This window comes from Pelmatolapia mariae, linkage group LG12, assembly GCF_036321145.2.
Source record: "Pelmatolapia mariae isolate MD_Pm_ZW linkage group LG12, Pm_UMD_F_2, whole genome shotgun sequence".
Taxonomy (NCBI): domain Eukaryota; kingdom Metazoa; phylum Chordata; class Actinopteri; order Cichliformes; family Cichlidae; genus Pelmatolapia; species Pelmatolapia mariae.
In genome coordinates, this window is record NC_086237.1 from 18,732,854 (window position 1) to 18,750,567 (window position 17,714).

At 39.8% G+C, this 17,714-nt stretch overlaps 1 protein-coding gene across 1 annotated transcript; it reads right to left on the reverse strand.

The window, feature by feature from the left end:
* Positions 1–13,926: 13,926 nt before the first annotated feature.
* ela3l (elastase 3 like) lies at positions 13,927–16,581 on the reverse strand. Its single transcript, XM_063489124.1, has 8 exons — positions 16,541–16,581; positions 16,267–16,355; positions 15,951–16,048; positions 15,638–15,766; positions 14,997–15,133; positions 14,500–14,645; positions 14,056–14,208; positions 13,927–13,944 (listed from the first exon to the last, which is right to left on the reverse strand). The coding sequence occupies exons 1-8, from the start codon at positions 16,578–16,580 to the stop codon at positions 13,927–13,929; spliced, it is 810 nt and encodes a 269-aa protein (XP_063345194.1). The 5' UTR covers position 16,581.
* Between the last annotated feature and the right edge of the window lie 1,133 nt (positions 16,582–17,714).

The following is a 17,714-nucleotide window of genomic DNA, read 5'->3' on the forward strand; positions in this document are numbered from 1 at the left end:
ACAACATTTCCCATCCCATGCAGGAGACTCACAGCACTGAGCAGCTCCTTCAGTGGCAGGTTGCAGCACCCATGATGTGGGACAGAGAGATTTCACAGGGCTTTCCTTCCAACTGCTGTCAGACTCTGCAGATGATCACACAGGTGCAGACAGACACACACGCACATCCCATACAGAATTGTAACTGTCTCCCTGATGTGCAGTATTACCAAGTGCAATTTTTTTCCTATTATAACAGAGCATTTTATTCTATTTTGTACAGTATTTTATTCTATTGTATATAGTATTTATTAGTATTTAAATAGTATTAGTATTTATAGTATTTATTCTTGTTGTATAGTATTTTATTCTATTTTATCTTACCCTATTCTATTGTGTTTTTCTTAACTTTTACTGCTTTTAAACTTGTACTTTGTGCCGTGACCAAAACCAAAGAATTTCCCACGTGTGAGACTAATAAAGTTTTATCTTATCTTATCTTATCTTATCTTATCTTATTTTTATTTTATCTTATAAAATTATAAAATAATGGAAGCACCAAGTGTCAGCTTGATGGTTTTGTCAATATAGAGAGAAATCAGTGGGAGGTTGTGTCCTATAAAAAACACTGTGTCCCAAATGCAGTGGTTCAAAACTAGTAGCTGGCTGCTAAGTGTGATTTCTCATATACTAAAAAGCAAACATGTGGCAGAGCACTGCTCCATTTAAATGGAAGTGGAGTTGGATGGCACTATGAACGGTAAAGAGGTTATCATGCAAGAGGAAAACAAAATCAGAAAGTTATAATAGCTGCCTTGTTTTCCTAAATAAGGAGGCTTGTGTTCATTAACAGAAAAGCAATGATCAGGAGACAACTAGACAGTGGTCTTTTGGAGCATTTTGGATATGTTTCCCTTTCAAAGGTAAAGAAATTACTGGAGCTCTAAACAAACAAACAAACAAAAACACCGAACATATGGGGAAAAGTTCTTTGTCTTCATAAAATACAAAAACAACTTTGATATAATGATGGAAAGAGCTGTTTACAGTGAACTCATGTCTTACATGTCATTATTATTTACCCACTCGCTGAGCATGATATGTGCAGATATGAAAGGGAATTCTGTGTACTAAAAATTTGCCAAATGCATCACATTTCACTGGATGATGGGTCAGTAATAAACATATAGATACAAGCATAGGCATAAAGAAACAGTCAAAACTACCAAAGAGCTTTTCATGTTTAAAAAGGTAAAATATGTTTTAAATGACTGCAGCAAACATCTGAGTTCATTCTCACTGAGTTGCATTTCACTTACTGGGCACCAGTCTATAGCCAGTGGGACCACAAAATAAGTAAAAAGAAGCATGTCTGTACAAAGCAGATGGTTACGTCCAGTTACATCTATGAGTGTTTAGACAAAGACTTAATGTAATTTTGTCTCTGTACAACACCACAGTGGATTTTAAATCAAATAATCAATGCATGATTAAAGTGCAGATTTTCTCATTTTTAAAAGGTATTCCATTGAGTGTTTAGGAATTACAGCAGTTTTATACATAGTAAACATGATTGTTTGTGAGTCTCACTGCCTGCAGTTATGTCTACAGTAACTGAAAAGAATGTGCTATTGAAATAAGATCAGGTCATTGGGCTGGCTATTGTATCATATTTCTTTGCCCTGAGGAACTCTTGTGTTTGCAGTATGCTTTAGCTCATTATCTATTAACCCAACCCTGGTTTCTAAATACTCTTTCTATTCATGTGAATGTCTCTTGATTGTAGATCTCACCTCCTTGGGAGTGTTTCTGACTTGGCTAGATGTTGTAAAGGGGTTTTTCTTAACCAAGCAAAGAATTCGCAAGGTCTGTGGCCTTTCAGACCTTTTGGTGTTGCTGAGTATTCCTTCTTTTGAGGACTGTAGCAGATTGTTTTTGCTGTCTCTCTTATAGATTTATTTGGTTTAGTCAGTCATGATGGCCTCTTTCACTTTCACTGACATCTTTTTGGACTTCATGTTAAGAGTTCAAGTGAAAAGTTCAGTACTTGGAATCTACTCTGGATTTTTTTTCTACTTACCTGGCCATAAACGTCTTGTCTGTAAATTGTTCCAAGTGCTTCTGAGCCTTTAATGCATAAAAAGGGCTTTTATTCCTAAACACTTAATGCAATACTTTTGTGGAATCCCTGTACTTAAAGCTAAAAGTCTTCACTTCAATTATATATTGATTTAAAATCCACTGTGGCCATGTATGGAGGCAAAATTACAAAAACGGTAGATTGTACATAAAATTATGCAAATACCCAAGAAAACCTGACAGTAATATAATTTCACAAAACAAAAAGCAGTGAAACTTAACGAATCAGAATTAATCAAGTACAACTCTGAGGTATTCTGCTATTTCACTTAAATACCTTCACTCCAGGCTTCTTGAAATACAAATATAATGAAATTTTAAAGTAGTCTGTAGAGGTAATAGACTTAATAAGTTATTACCTTAACAAATTATCTTGTTAGGGACTGATACTTTTAATGCTTTAAATACGTTAATTAAAAAACACATATTAAACAGAATCCAAATGCAGAGCCTTTAGTGTCGAGTCATTTTTACACAGCTGCATATTTAATTTGTGGATTAAGGTCTCGTCTATGTGGAACTAACTACAGCTTGAAAATTTAAAACAGTTATTTTGGGTCTCTAAACTGCCAAACTTCTGTCCTTTACCTGTAAAAATCCCTGGCAACAATTCCTTTGCATAGTGTAAGTTGTTAAATTAATTCCAAAAATAAATAAGCCTTGTATTTTTAATTAGCGTTCTTCCTCCGTGCCTGGATGACAACACATTTTGGCAAATAGAAAGAGCATCGCGCAACTTTAAATAGCCTTCGCTGAATGAAACAATCAAATCACCTTCGTGGAGCCCATAAATTATACATTCTTAGGAAAATAACCTCTGGATAATGATGGCTTGCCAGCAGACCATGCCACTCGTTCTCAGTAAAAGTCACTGACACGTCTGACTGCATATTGTCCTTACCTGGAAATACCAGCAGAGAGCAGCAATAGTATGCTCTGCTGCACAGTAATAGAGAAGGATCGTTGCAGCAATCAGCCACTGTACAGTCAAAAGGAGAAGGAAGCCCACATTAAAGGTTGAGCCAGCAGGTGGCAGTCTATATCTACAGAAGACAGGGCCACAGGCTACATGGAGGATGAATGACAATGAGATGTGTGCAGGGTCAAGTGGGTTGTAGCATTTTATTCTGATAAATCCAAGCATTTTGAGGTCCTTCCCAGCTAATCTGCTTATCTGTGTGGCTTTCTTAGTTTGAACAGTATAAGGTGCGATTAATTCCTGAGGCACAAAATGAAAAAGGTATAATTGAAAATTAATGAAAGGATAAAAAATGTGTATATATGTATATATATGATTCTTATTTTTCTTCTTGCTCTTCTGTTCCTCTTGAGCTCACACACACTCACCTCTGTTCCATTGTGTTTGCTGTTTCTTGCATACTGATGCTATGCCCATCAACACCATTATATGAGGTTGTTTCACGCTATAATTAGACCTCTTTTGACAGAGTAAACATTCCTATTGACTAAATTGAACTAAATTGCTACCATTTCAATGTCAGAGCCGCACAGTTGTCAAAGTCTATTTAATGGTTGTATGTCTCTGTGCATTCAATGGTGTTGAGTGACTTTATCAGGGTCCTGGCATGAAGTTCTGATTAGGAGTTTGTCATGAATTATTCATGTGCAAGAACAGTAATACAACACACACGCATACACATCCACACCCGCACTGCTCACTTTACGGCATGGATTCATACTTTCAGCCACCTGAAAGGCTTTATTTGAAGCCGCTAAATTAAATGATAGATTACATAAGATTCTGAGATCTGAAAGAAACCCCACAAAATTTTTGGCCATGCAGCATCCAAATTATAGATTAACATTTGATCCTTTGGCGATTGCTCTGCAGCACACAGAGAGACACGCATTTAGACATAGCCACTAGCAATGACTCAGTGTGGCCTGATGTGGGTTATGCAACCCCTCCAGCAGTGCAGATGGAGTTGCAGATTACTGGTCCCTCATATATTTATTAGTAATCTCTCTGTCTCTGATATTTGCAGCTATCATTATATAACACCATGTTGAGTTCAGTGACCCTCTTCTATCTCAGCTACAACTGGAAGATGGAGGGAATTTGCTGCTATGTGATGCAGCATGATGAGAGTGATGCAGAGTTCAGTGGCTATCTTCAATCTCAACTCGATGAACTCACAGTAAGCACCAAATCTGAGATTAATGAATCAGTGTAAGTATGACAGTCAGGAGATGGATGACTGGTTGGACGATTAGTGAATGCCTTTGTTTATTGATAATAAGCATAGTCAGTTATGATAGTGAACGCCTTCAATGGTCTTGAAGAGAAAATCACATTTAAAAACATCAGTGCAGTGGTTCAGACACTGTGTGAGTCAGACTGTGCTGACCTTCATCATCCAAGCAGCTCACTGTGGGGTAGATCGCTGGATCTTTTCTGGCCAGTTTGCCGAACTTTGGCATTCGTCTCGTTAGATGGGAAACAAATAAGGGAAAGCCTGCCAAAGAGACAGCGATAGAGAGGGAAACTGGCAGGCAGATAAATAGGAGTGAAGCAGATAAACACTGCACAGCTGATGAGCGGCTTCAAATCATCAGCCCATCTGCCTCACATGTGCTATAAACCAATGTATTTACATATGTGCACACATGTAATCGCAGCTTTTGTCTCTCAAGCACGCACACACTAATCTGACATTTAGTTAATATATAGAGAGATTTTTAATCTCTTCTCAGAAGATCTGACAAATGCATGACTCTTTTTAATCTTGTTAGTTCTTCGACTTTAAAGAGCCACAAAAACAAAGAAAATCAGCAAAAATCAGTGTTCTCCTTTTATGTTGCATTTAAGATATAAAAGCACCATGACTTATAATTATTCCAGTAGAAATTCAGCATCCAGTTTTACATATGTAACAAAAAAGTACTCAGTATGGCATATAGGAAGAATGAACTACATTACTGATACAAAGGATCCACTGATGTCTTTAGTGTGTCTGTTTAATGCTGAAAATGGAAAAGGTGGATCGGCTCATGATTATTTTATATATAGTTGGCTTAATCTACAACAATTTAGCCTATTAAATTTTCTTATGCCTGTTTGTTGTTTCTTCAGTTTACTGTGGAGCAGAAGTTTCTAAATATTGCACATAGCATGAGTACAGTATTTTGGTAAGGCAACATAGGTTTTTTTTTTCTACTTGTGCCCTTTAGTGTGCTGAAGCCATGCGGAGAAAAATAATGACCAAAATATAAGAAACACCATATAATGATGTTAACTGTCACTCAAAGAAAAATGTATCCATAGTAAGCACTCACAAGTTCCCCAACCCCACGGCCGTTATAATGATGCTGGATTGCGGTTACAAGATAAGAATTACACACTTGTAGTTCACTAACAACAGGATGTGGGTCACTGCTGAGGTCAGTGTGTTCCACATTGATTACTTCAGTGCAGGAGGTTGAAGTCAATTGTTATTTTAATTCAAGCACTAATGTTTAAATAATTTGGAGGGGAAATGATGGTGATACACACTGAAAGGGCACAGCAACACTGATTGCAGACCACATTAGTTAGAAACAAGAGTAAATGAGTTTATTGTTGATACAAAATAGACCGTCAAGATTGCATGGCACAGAGGACAATAGCATTAATCTGTAAGGCAGCAACAAATGATTATTTTCAAGATCAGCTATTCTTTTGAATGTTCTTTGAGTGATCATTTAGTTCACTACAAAAAAAAGAAAAAGAAAAAAAGAAGCATATTCAGTACCAAAGATAACTTCATCTCATCGTGTGGCAAACATAAAACAAAGCTGCTTAATTCACAATGATGCTGAATGATACTGCGATTGCTTTTTGTCCATCTCTCATTTTCCTTAAGTACTTATCCAGCAGGGACTGCTGGAGCCTATCTCAGCTGTCATAGGGAATCAGGGTGCACCCTGGAAAGGTCACCAGTTTATCATAGGGTCAACACGAAGTAATAGTCATTCCTACTCACATTCACACCTTTGGAAAATGTAGAATGAACCTAATGTGGGTGTATTTGGAAGCCAAGGGAAGCTGTGACTCTCAGTTCAGGGTTCAATGACATGAAATATAAAAATCTTCACATATAAGAAGCTGCATTATAATTTAGATTTATATGATTCAGAAATATTCCAGAATTTAGCCACTAATCAATCCAGCAAGTGTAACAGCATCAGCATTATCATTTGTACAAGTATCCTCTTTAAATTAAGTAGAACACAAAAGAGAAAATTATACATGTATTATTAAGTTAACCTGAGATCCTGTTTTCAAAACTACAAAATAAAAGCATTAAAACACAGAGCCCTCTCAATAGCTGAAACAATATCTATTGCATGCATACATATATGCATATACGTTTTGTCATTTTGCTACTCAGTCTGTTGGCTCTTATCTCCCTTCCATCCTCAACATAATCTTTATATCACACAGTTAACAGCTGGAGAACATTCACTACAATAAACACACTGCTCACTCCTGATCTGTAAGTCGTGTCATTTCCGATGATGGCTGCTTATAAACATCTTATTCAGTCTTTGGAGAAACCCACAGAATGAAAGCAAGGCACACCAGGACACGAGTAACGCATTTTACTGTTACATTTAATCCCGTGGGAGTTGGATCAGTGGAAGCAGAGACTTGTGTGTCAAACAGGGAGACTATCAAACAGGGCCCTCGAGCTTTCTATTCTGTCAACAACACATCAAAGGATCCCCTTTCCTATCCTACCCTTGCACTTCATCAATCCCCACCAAATATAAACCAAACTTTATCTCTGTCTGTCTTGACTGACACACTTCCTCCAGCTACACCTTTCTTCTTTCTGCCTCGTTTGGGTTTTTAGTGTCTACCTGTCGTGTTTCTGCCGCTCTGTTGCTGGCATCATTAGTGTGCAGCTATGGGGGAAAAAAATATCCCAGCTGCTGTTGCTTTTTCTCTTTACCACTAAAAATGTGATTTTATGTCTTTGTGCCTCTCGACCAACGTTGTCACCTCAGTTCCTCTCTCCCAGTTAACTTTGCTGTTCGTCCTCCACATCCGCTCTGTGGCTTCAGATGGAGGGTTGAAAAGGAACGGAGCAGAGGAGGAGATCATGGTGTATCTGTGCCGAGCAAAACCAAACTGACTGACAGATGGACAGTCCCCGCGACGCACAGCAGAGATAAGAGGATTGGGCCCGCTTGTTGTTGTTGGTCTTGCCACAACTCTTAATGCAGTTAGCTTACTCTGAGCTTCACTCACTGGCACAGTCAAGATGCAGAGATGTAAACACTGATTTATGTAACACAAAAGGAGATACCGAGGGAATGTAACGGCATGCATATATGATGTCCAGCTCCATTAGAGTTCATATCTATGGGTCTCGATTAGGCTGCAGTCAGCATATACTTCTGTTCATCCTTCTTCTGCTCCAGCTTTGCTGCAAAAGCAGGCACTTTCTCTTGGTGTGAAGGTACTTTGCAGGCCTTGTAGAGGATGACAAAGAGGATGATGATGAGAAAGCCTACCACAGAGTTGCAAACAATGGCCATGATGCTCCATATAGACAGGCCATTTCTCAGTTCATGCTCCATGGTAGGTGGGACAGTGGTCTCCAAGATCCTGGTGGTCAGCCTGAGGTCTGTTAGATACCCCAGCTCCACAGATTATCCCTGAAAAGAAAGGAAATGCATAACTTGAACACGGTCAAGCCATATTTCATGCACTTTTGCCAGTACACACACAAGCTGCGACACACTTGGCTACAGTTAACCTGCCTATCATATGAGCATGCTGCTTCCATGAACGAGGTCAGCTCAGTAAAGATTATTTCCTCTGACAACTTAGACTGTAGGCCAAGGTGCTTCGTCCCTGCAGGTGTTATATATGGAACAACCTACATATGTATCAAACAGGCTTTTTTCTATGTTGAAAGTGTTATTTCAGTGTTAAATAAGGGATCTTACAGAATATTTTCATAAAGATACACAATGGAGTATTATTATTTCTTAGTGCTACTAATGTGAAGGAAAAGAGTCAGACAGATGCAGAGAAAAAGCATTGTAGGACCACTGTTAAATTTGAATAATCAGTGTGTAACAGGAGGGCATTACGGGACAAGAAACTCTCTTTGTGTGTCACAACATCCTTTTTTATCAGTTTCCTTTATACTGGCAGAGAGCAAAGAGGTTATTAAGCTGATAAAGAAGGTGCGGGTAAGCACTTTTTCTTGCTGAATTATTGTGGATGAGTTTTAGCATTGATGTGTTTTCAGGAGGAATATGTGGGAATATAGTTGCCAGTTTTGTGGCTGATATTAAATGGGTCACTGAGGTGTACTGGTGTGTGTGTGAGAGAGAGAGAGACTGACAGAGTGAAAGGGGGGGAAAGAGAAGCCAGTTCAAGCATGAGATGGAGGGTGTGAATATTTTCCCTCTCAGAGTTTAACAGATAAAAACTTGAGCTCATCTCCCCACTTCTATACCTCTCTCCCTTCCCTCTAATGCATTTCTAATGAGACCACATATTTCCTCTTCTCCCCAACTGAGGGCAATACCACAACAGTCCAAGCCCACTGTTGAGAACTCATTTCAAAGTTATCCTTCCCTTTATAGGCATTTTATGACCAAGCCAAATAAAGATGGATAGCTACAAGATACAGTAGATGACAGTGATACATTTGATCTTCTTTCCAACACACAAAGCTGGTTTCACTTTGCACCAGATGGGTCCCTCTCAGGATGCTGGTGGGGCTACTGTGGGGAAAATTATCCTCATAATGACTAACTGGGACAACTGTCAATAAAACTGCCCGCACAGTTTTTCAGGATATTTCCAAAACAACCTGAGGAAGGGTTTCTTTTTTCCCGCAACAGTCACACTAAGTGTGACTTTTGGGTTTACATTTTCAATCAGAGCCAAAGCGAGGAATTTGTAAGTTATTAGATAGCAGTAGAATGTGATGGTGAAGAGTCTGCATGTGTCTACTAGAGAGGGGGAAAAAATCAAATGAGTGTGAGCAGTATATTAAATCAGAGCACTGCATGCTTATATTAATTTCAGACAATCACTGGTGCATATAACAAGAGGAGTCATGTTGTTATTCATTATCACTAATATAACACATTTTCATAACTCATACTTCCCAGAGAAGGTAATTGTGGTCCATGTCTTACTAAATACAAGGGTAATTTGTTCTCATTAGAAAGATGAATACATTTTAATAGCAATGCTGGAAGAAAGCAAAGGCATTCAAAAATAAAAGAAATATATCCCAAAGTATTGACAGGCCGTGACCTTAAGGTCCTTAAATGGCACTGCAATGCAAAGAGCCATCAGTCGGCTTTAGAAACACTTCTAAACAACACAAATTGTTGCTGCATCCTCACGTGAAAGTTCAAACTTTGCCACATGAAAAGAAAAAAAAAACATAAACTAGGTTAAAATTTAGCTGACTTCTCTAGCTGTGAGTTCATTTTGGATTGACTGAGGCAAAGTGGGAAACTGTTCTCTGGTCGGCCAATCAAAACTTTAGAATTCTTGAAAAAATACACATCGAGCTCCAGGCTGAATCACTCAGCTTACTTTCATCATACAGCTCAAAAGCCAGAGATTGTGAGACGATGAGGCTGCATTAGTGCACATGGTTTGGGTAACTTGGCCATCTGTAAGCCCCATTCACTTTTAAATACACAGCTTTTGGAGCAGCACATTTTGCCATTCAAGCTTTCTTGGGAAAGCATTGCTTATTTCAGCAAGACAATCCCAAACCACATTCTGCATGTTGTACAGCAGGAGATGAGCTCAACTGCCCAAGAGTCTTGGTGCTAAGCTAGCCTTCCTATCTAGCCTTCCCCACCAAGAATTCCCATCAAGAATGGGAAAACATTTGTCTTTTAAAACTGATCTCTTAGGCTCTCCGGTTCTTACAGAAGAGGTGATGCAACACACTGATAAACATGGCAATAAAAACTTTGAAATTCTTTTTGAAAAAAAAAAAAAAAGCACTCTGCGCTCCAGGCTGAAGAGGAAAAAGGACCATGGCCTATTCCGCCAGAGGCATATTTACCAATCCAATGGGCCAGCTTGTTTAAAACACATATTGCATCATCAAATTCAAAACGACCACATGTTTTTCGGATAGCCTTAATATTTAGAATTTTTAAAATCTAATTTTATTTTAATATATTTAAAAAAATGAAATATAGGACTCGAGAAAACATATATATTTTAGGTTTAACATAAACGCGCACAATCAATATAAAGATAACTATAGTATGCAATGTCTCTGCGCTCTGTGACTCAGAAAAGAGTTAAGATTTAAATCTGAAACCAGAGTAATGCAACAGTTCAATAGAGCCTCCAGGTTGTGTGTACTCTGTGAATGGTGTCACATACAGGCCTTTTGCGGCAAAATGCAAATAATCTGATGCAAATGTATGAAAATACAGCATGCTTACAACATCAAACAAGAGGACAGTGTAGGCACGAACAAAAACAAACAGAGACACCACATGGAAAACAGAAGATTACTTATGCATAATGCATCACCTGGCAGCAGACTAGCCGAATGAGCGACCCCCCACCCTCGTATCCTGTGACTGAATTTCTTCAAAAAAACAAAAAAAAACAAAACAAAAAAAAAAAACATTTAATACAGCAGCCTACCTGACACTCCAATCGGAAGCCTTGAGTCCACGCATTTGTTGTCTTGGCGCGCACCCCAAGAGCAAAACGGATTATAAGGAATGACTTCCAAATCTTCAGCAAGTTTACCGCGACGTTTCTAAAAAAAAAAGGGGAACTTTTGCCCCAAAGTAGGTCACCAAACTGCGAGCCCGGGGGGCGTAGTTCAGCAGCAACCGCCGTGGGCCTGGTCACTAGCGGACTTTCAGACCTGTAATCAAGTCGGTTAGTGACTGACTGCTGACAGGCGCAGGGCGACAGAGCGGAGATGCTTCTGTCATTGTGGCTGCTCATCATCCCCGCCTGCCCCTCCCCTTTCCTCCCCTCCCTCAGCCTGTTACTACAGACTATTTATAAAAACGCTCCTGGAACATCCCATCAAGGGCTTTCCCCCCGTCACAACGGTGAAGATCTCGTGTGTGCACAGTGCAAGAGGTTCAGCCTAAACAATCAGTGACAGGACAGTGCAATGCAATAAAAGAGATCTGGTCTGGATGAAAGGACAGAACTTTGGTCTAGCTGCTGGAACTTTGCAAAGAAGTTAGGACAGTTTGAAAGAATCTTTTGACACAATCTGAGAGTGTTGTTAAAATATGCTTTACTTATAGAGATACATAATAAAGCTGCAGCTATATTCTAATATTAATGTTTTTTACTGTATATGGATTAGGAGTAGTTGGTTAACTGCAGTCAGTCACAACTACCTACTAAAAAGCACGCAGCTAGAGCCACACAGACCTTAAATTCATTGACTCCATTTTCCTCATTGGTATTCAACACAACAGCAGGGTGTCCCTGGGGGATTCTGCTCTATTCTCTCGGTCTCCCTCTCATCCACGGTATGTGTGTAAACACTTGTCCGTCCTTCTTTTTTGGAATGAAGGACATCTTTGAAAAAGTGAGGGCATTTTGGCCCAGCAGTGCCGAGTATGTTAGGGTTCGGGTGATCATTTGGTAATTGTGACGGTTAGGGATAAAGGGTAAGGAGCAACAGGGAATGTCACTGTGTGTCCTCACAAAGACTGAAAGCCTCGTGTGTGTGTGTGAAAGATGGGAGGGAGCAATCCTGACCCAGAGTTCAGACAGACACAAAGAAATCTTTTGTGGTCCCACGCTCACTCTCACTGCCGGCTGCACAGAGAAGTTTTTCAGGGGAACAAATCCAGACTGCAGTAGTTTAATCAGTGGCTCATACACTGCTGCACATTTAAGCTATATTTCAAGTACTGAACAGGGGATGGCAGTGTAATAACTGCTACAAGGTCTAGTTGATAAATGGAATTAAAATGGAATTAAATACAGCAGCAAATGTGCTAAAGATGCGATTCATCCTGGAGCATCACATGCTACCTGTCATGTTTGAAAGTTTTTATTAATAATAGTCAAGATTTATTGCTTTCATCTAGTTGTTATTACATTTTTAGTCAATTCATGTCATGTCATGTGTAACTATCTATAGCTGATTTGATGTTGTGATATTCCTCAGCTACATTAGCTTGATTATTACAATAATGAATAACAATTATATTTGTAATCTGTGGGTTTTAGTTGTAAACTGTATTAAAAAATCGGTATACCCTTAGAGTTGCCTTATCAGGTATATTTTTAAGGATCACTAAATTAGTGTAGGTTCAGCCTACATGGGACCTTGGAGGAAATAATTAGAATGGATCACAGGCTGATGCTTCATGAGAAAGCCCCAAAAGATGTGTGATTCATTACATCAGAGATGAGATCAAATACAGCCTGAGAATCATGGATTTGCAGTAAAACAGTGCCTTCATGTCTGTGCTTCTGTCTGCTCTTTACACACACACACACACACACACACACACATGTCTGGTTTGCTATCCTCGTGGGGACATCCCATTGACATAATGCTTTCCCTAGCCCCTTACCCTAACCCTAACCATTAAAAATGAATGCCTAACCCTAACCCTTACCCTAAACCTAACCATAACCTAATTGTAACCCTGACAGTAAAACCGCATTTTGAGTGTGAAAATTGCTTTCAACCCCAAGGGGACCTGGATTTTGGTCCCCACGGTGCAGAAAGTCCCCACCAGGATAGTAAAAGTCAGATTTTGGTCCCCACCAGGATAGTACGAACCCGTACACACATACACACACACACACACACACACACACACACACACACACACACACACACACACAAATTCATTATTACTCGCTCTTGCAGGACGTGTCATGTCTAATGAATGCGTCACAGGCGTTCACATTACCTCCATTAACCTGCCAAAGCTTATAAGTGTGTGCGTATGTGTGTGTGTCTCGCCAATGTGACAGAGAGAGGGAGAGAGAGAAAAGAAAGAAAGAGTGAAACAGAAAAGACAGTAGTGAGAAGCAATTAATTTTTTTTAAATCTTCCCCTCCCTCCCAACCCAATCCAACCCCATCTTTCTCTCATTACTGCTTCTATCATCTCATCACAGCATAAACAAAAGACAGAATCTTAACTTTTTTTTTCATTCTGGCCTTCTTCATTTTCAGAGCACCGTTTTTAATGAAGAAATTCCCAGCAGAGTATTGCGGTCCCCTGTGCTGAGAATACAGGATAGAGTAACAAACCAGGACAGGTTCTTGCGGGATTAATAGATTCTTTTTTCTTCTTCTTCTTCACAACAAATATCAGTCACCTACTCTCAATATGAAAGTTGCTATTTAAAATATCACTGCATATTTATTTTTATGAATCACATGCTTGACTACAGTGAGCTATTTGAGGGAAATATCTTGTGTTTGCTGCGTTTGTTCCAGGCATAAACAATACACAGAATCCTGCTTTGGAAAGCTGTCAGAACCAATTTAACCTATCAAGAGTGTACGAGGACACCTGCTGGACGACGGGTGACATTGTTTTCATGCCTGGCAAACTTTTATGAACAGGGTAAAATAATTTGCTGTAGAGATGCCCAGTTTCTTTCTTTTTCTTTCTTTTGTTTCTCTCTCTCTCTCTCTCTCTCGCTCTCTTTTTTTTTTTGTAAGAAATTTGGATTCGAGTTTGTCAGACCTGAGTGTGCTTTAATGTGATGGGTATTGAAATAAAATAACACACAAAATACATGCAGCTCTCCAGGTCTTTTTTAAAAATGTATTTATTGCCGTCTTCCTTAGTTGCTCATCATAACCTGCAAGAAGGAATAAGTCATTACTTAAAATAGGAAATGAGGAAAGAGAATTAGAACAAGAGATGTTCGTTTACAAGCAGCTGTGGTTCTGTGCGTGCATGTCTCCTTTACCTGGTCAATCCAGTCGTTGAAGGCAGAGACTCTGGTGAAGACAGTGGGTTTCTTCTCATAGTTGCAGCCAAGGGCGGACACAAAGCTAGCAATACCGTGCACCTCCCAGACACCTTCAGTGTTCTGACAGTTCAGAGGGCCACCGGAGTCACCCTGGAGAAAGTAGGGAATAGACATAGAACTAGATAGAGAAGATCTAATGTTTTGTGCATTTTATTAAGCTATTGTATGGTATGGCAGAAAATAACTGCAATCAGGACCATTGTTTTAATAGTTATGATTGAAAGTCAGTTCTTGTCAGCTAGAACATAAAATCTCCGAAAAATTTGATTGCCTGTGTATATTTGTAGTTGAACACATTACATTCAAATTTGCTTTGAGTTTTCAACACACAATAGAAAACAGCTCTTCCCATGTACACAAACACACACAGTGCAAACTTACGTTGCATCCAGCCACAATTCCATCTCCGCCAGCACACACCATGGTGGTCCTTACAGCGATACCCCACCAGTCAGATTGGGAGCAGGTGGCATAGTCTGCCACAGGCATCAAAGCTTGCTGCAGCTTATCAGCTATGGGGCCTCCGGCTAAAATACACAGGCAGAGCCTACATCATCCACATACACCGGCCTGCAGTCAAAGCTGATTTACAGCATTTCTTAAAGCGTCAAATTCACTGTCTGACCCACATTTTTCAATTTAGGAATAATCCTCCTCCCTAAAACTTCCAGCAAAAAATATCATGCATGTGATTTTCATCTGAACTTTGGAGGTTTCCTTGGGTTACCCCAATCAGATATGCTTACTCACAGCTCGTTATAAATCCATGCATCTCACAGATGGACTAAACACTCTAAAGGATAATAAAATAGTCCGTAGATACCAAACTAAGAAAAAAAACATAAACATAGCTCAGCCTTCTTTAAACAGCGACTTACTGGACAGTCTTCCCCATCCAGTGATGTAGCAGGGGTAGAGGTTGGACAAGACAGTGCCAGCAGGGGGGATACATGCCAACTGCACCTGGTCGCTCAAAGTCGCAGACTCTGACAGTTTGATCAGGGCGATATCGTTACTGCAAGAGAGACAGAGGGAGAGAGACTGTGTGAGGGGTTCGTACTGACAGGCAATTTAAAATCATCCTCCAGAGCAAAAAGCAAAGAGAGCGAAACACAGGCAGATAAGATAATGGGAAAGAGTACAGTCTGTATTCCTGCGTCCTTTCTGTTTGCTATTACTGTATATCTAAAAATACTGAATAATTAATGTATTCAGTTACAATCTTTACAATCTTTGAACTCTATTGCAGGAAAAAGTCAACTTGTTTTTTTTAAAGAAAATTAACCAATATAATAGTATTTTTAAATGGTTCAGTCTTTTTTTCTCATTTACTCAGCAGATTTTTGACATGAATAAAAATGTCGACATTCTTCATGGATATGATTTAGACTGAAGCAAGTAAATGTAATTCGAGCCCTGTTCCCTTACGCTATATTGATACACTTTTGCAGAGATTATGATGTACTATATGTAGGAGACTGTCTTTGCTCTCAGTATTGTGAGGTGGTGATTGTGTTACCCGAAGGCCACAAAGGTAGGGTTCCATTTCTCATGGACAATAATCTTCTCAGGCAGGATAGCCTTGGAGCCAGCCTCTTCCTCCACCAGGTTGTATTTGCCCACATACACCCTGTAGGACAACTCGGCACTGTGGGAGAGAGCAGAATGTCAAGGCTGGAGTCGACCAGACAGAGGAGTTTGTGCAAATAGCTGAATAGTGCCGTGATTGGTTGAATTGAATTCCCACAGGATTTAATGTGGGGTTGGGGACTAGAATTTAATTTGTCCACTGGTGGTAGTGCTTTTGTGTTTTGTGTCTTTGCTGCTCATACTTAATGCAGTGAGCAGCAGTCATGACCCAATTGGCAGCAATCAGAGTTCCCCCACAAGTGTGCCTCCACTCGCCGTCCCTGTCATACTGCAGGGAGATCTGGAGGTGAAGAAAGGACAGCAAAAAGGACGGAGTAAGCAGCAGGTTGCTGATGAATAGATGGACTGCATTGTCTGCAGATTAAATTCAAAAGCCACTCTTTTAATTAGAGAATTTCCAATAGCCACTGGGTATGACAACAAATAAGCCAGATGCTCTACCCATGAGGTTTGCCGGTAAGTATAAAAACACAGGCAGATGTGTACATATTAGCCTACCTGCCAGGGCCAGCTGTGAGGCCTGGCATCGACTCCGTTGACCACACGGGAAGTCAGGGGCGGAATGGGTGGTGTACCACACCCAAGGGCTGGACGAAGAGGGGATAGAAGTGAGCTTTTAACTTTTAAACTGCATCATTTTTCTTTTTGATAAAGGACCGCAGGGGGGCGAGCTCCCTGTGTGGTAATGAGCAGGCACGTATCCTCACTTACATTACTTGCAAAACGGCAGAAACAATTACACACAGAATTAGAAAATGCCAGATGTTCTTACCGCCAGCAATGAGCACTGAGGCCAGCACAATGGGGATCATGTTGATTGATGCTTCTGCTGAGGGACAAGAGGACACACGTTCTCTTTTAAACTTTCCCCCACAGGCAACGCCTGCTCTGAATGCAGCAACACGTACTACCATTGGTTTGCCTGCACCTCTCTGGGATGAAGATGGACCAATGGCAAAGAGGGTCAGTGTTTGTCTGCGTGCCTGATGGATCACACAGGTGTGTTTTCAGGAACATTTCCCATGGCCTTCCTGTAGAATTACAACGGGTACAATGTACAGAAACCATGTATGCACACATCTCATGCTTGGTTTCTGTACAATGTACAGAAACCAAGCATGAGATGTGTGCCAAGAGTTTTCTCATTCATAAAAGGAAAGTGTGTTTAAGTTTGTAAGTACTGAAGGTACATTCACCTCTGTAGCATTATGATTCTGCATTGAAATTCACCTTTACACTTTCTGTGATTAAAACCTTTTCCCTGAAAGCTGGAATTAAATGCTTGCATAACACCATGGGAAGCCAACATCTGGCACTAGCTTGTTTTCTCAGAAATGAAACACACACACACACACACATATGCAAAAAAAAAATCAAATTAAGAAGCATGAGTAAGGTAAAGGACAACAAAGTTATGAGAAACAGATGTTGTCATTGATGCAGAAAATATTGATGGCTGTGTTACAGTCTTTTCTTACACCACAAACAGCTCTAATGCAAATTCTGCTGCGTCAGAAACACAAGACACATTGGCCATATGTATGAGCATATATGTCAGCTCAGCATCTTTCAGGTTTGAACGGTCTTGCTATATCTATGCTGTATATCAGCTGTTGTGAAGTTAAATGTACTGATGAAAACACCGACCCACCTCGTTGCGATGACTTGAATGAATGAATAGAACCTGAATAAATTATGAGACTTGGAGGACACAGACACAACTTCTGAGATATGAAAGTGTCTGGGGTGACTCAGCAGGCAGACACACTAAATCTGTCTAGGTAGGTTTTACGTACTGTTATGTGGCACAATAAAAAGTTTGGCGGTTGCTGCCAGTTTGCAGCAAAAAAAGTGTTGAGAAATAGAATCGAAATAGAAAATAGAAAAGATGTTGGGGTTCATATGCTTCTGATAAGAGAACCTGAAATAGATTCAGAAATTATTTA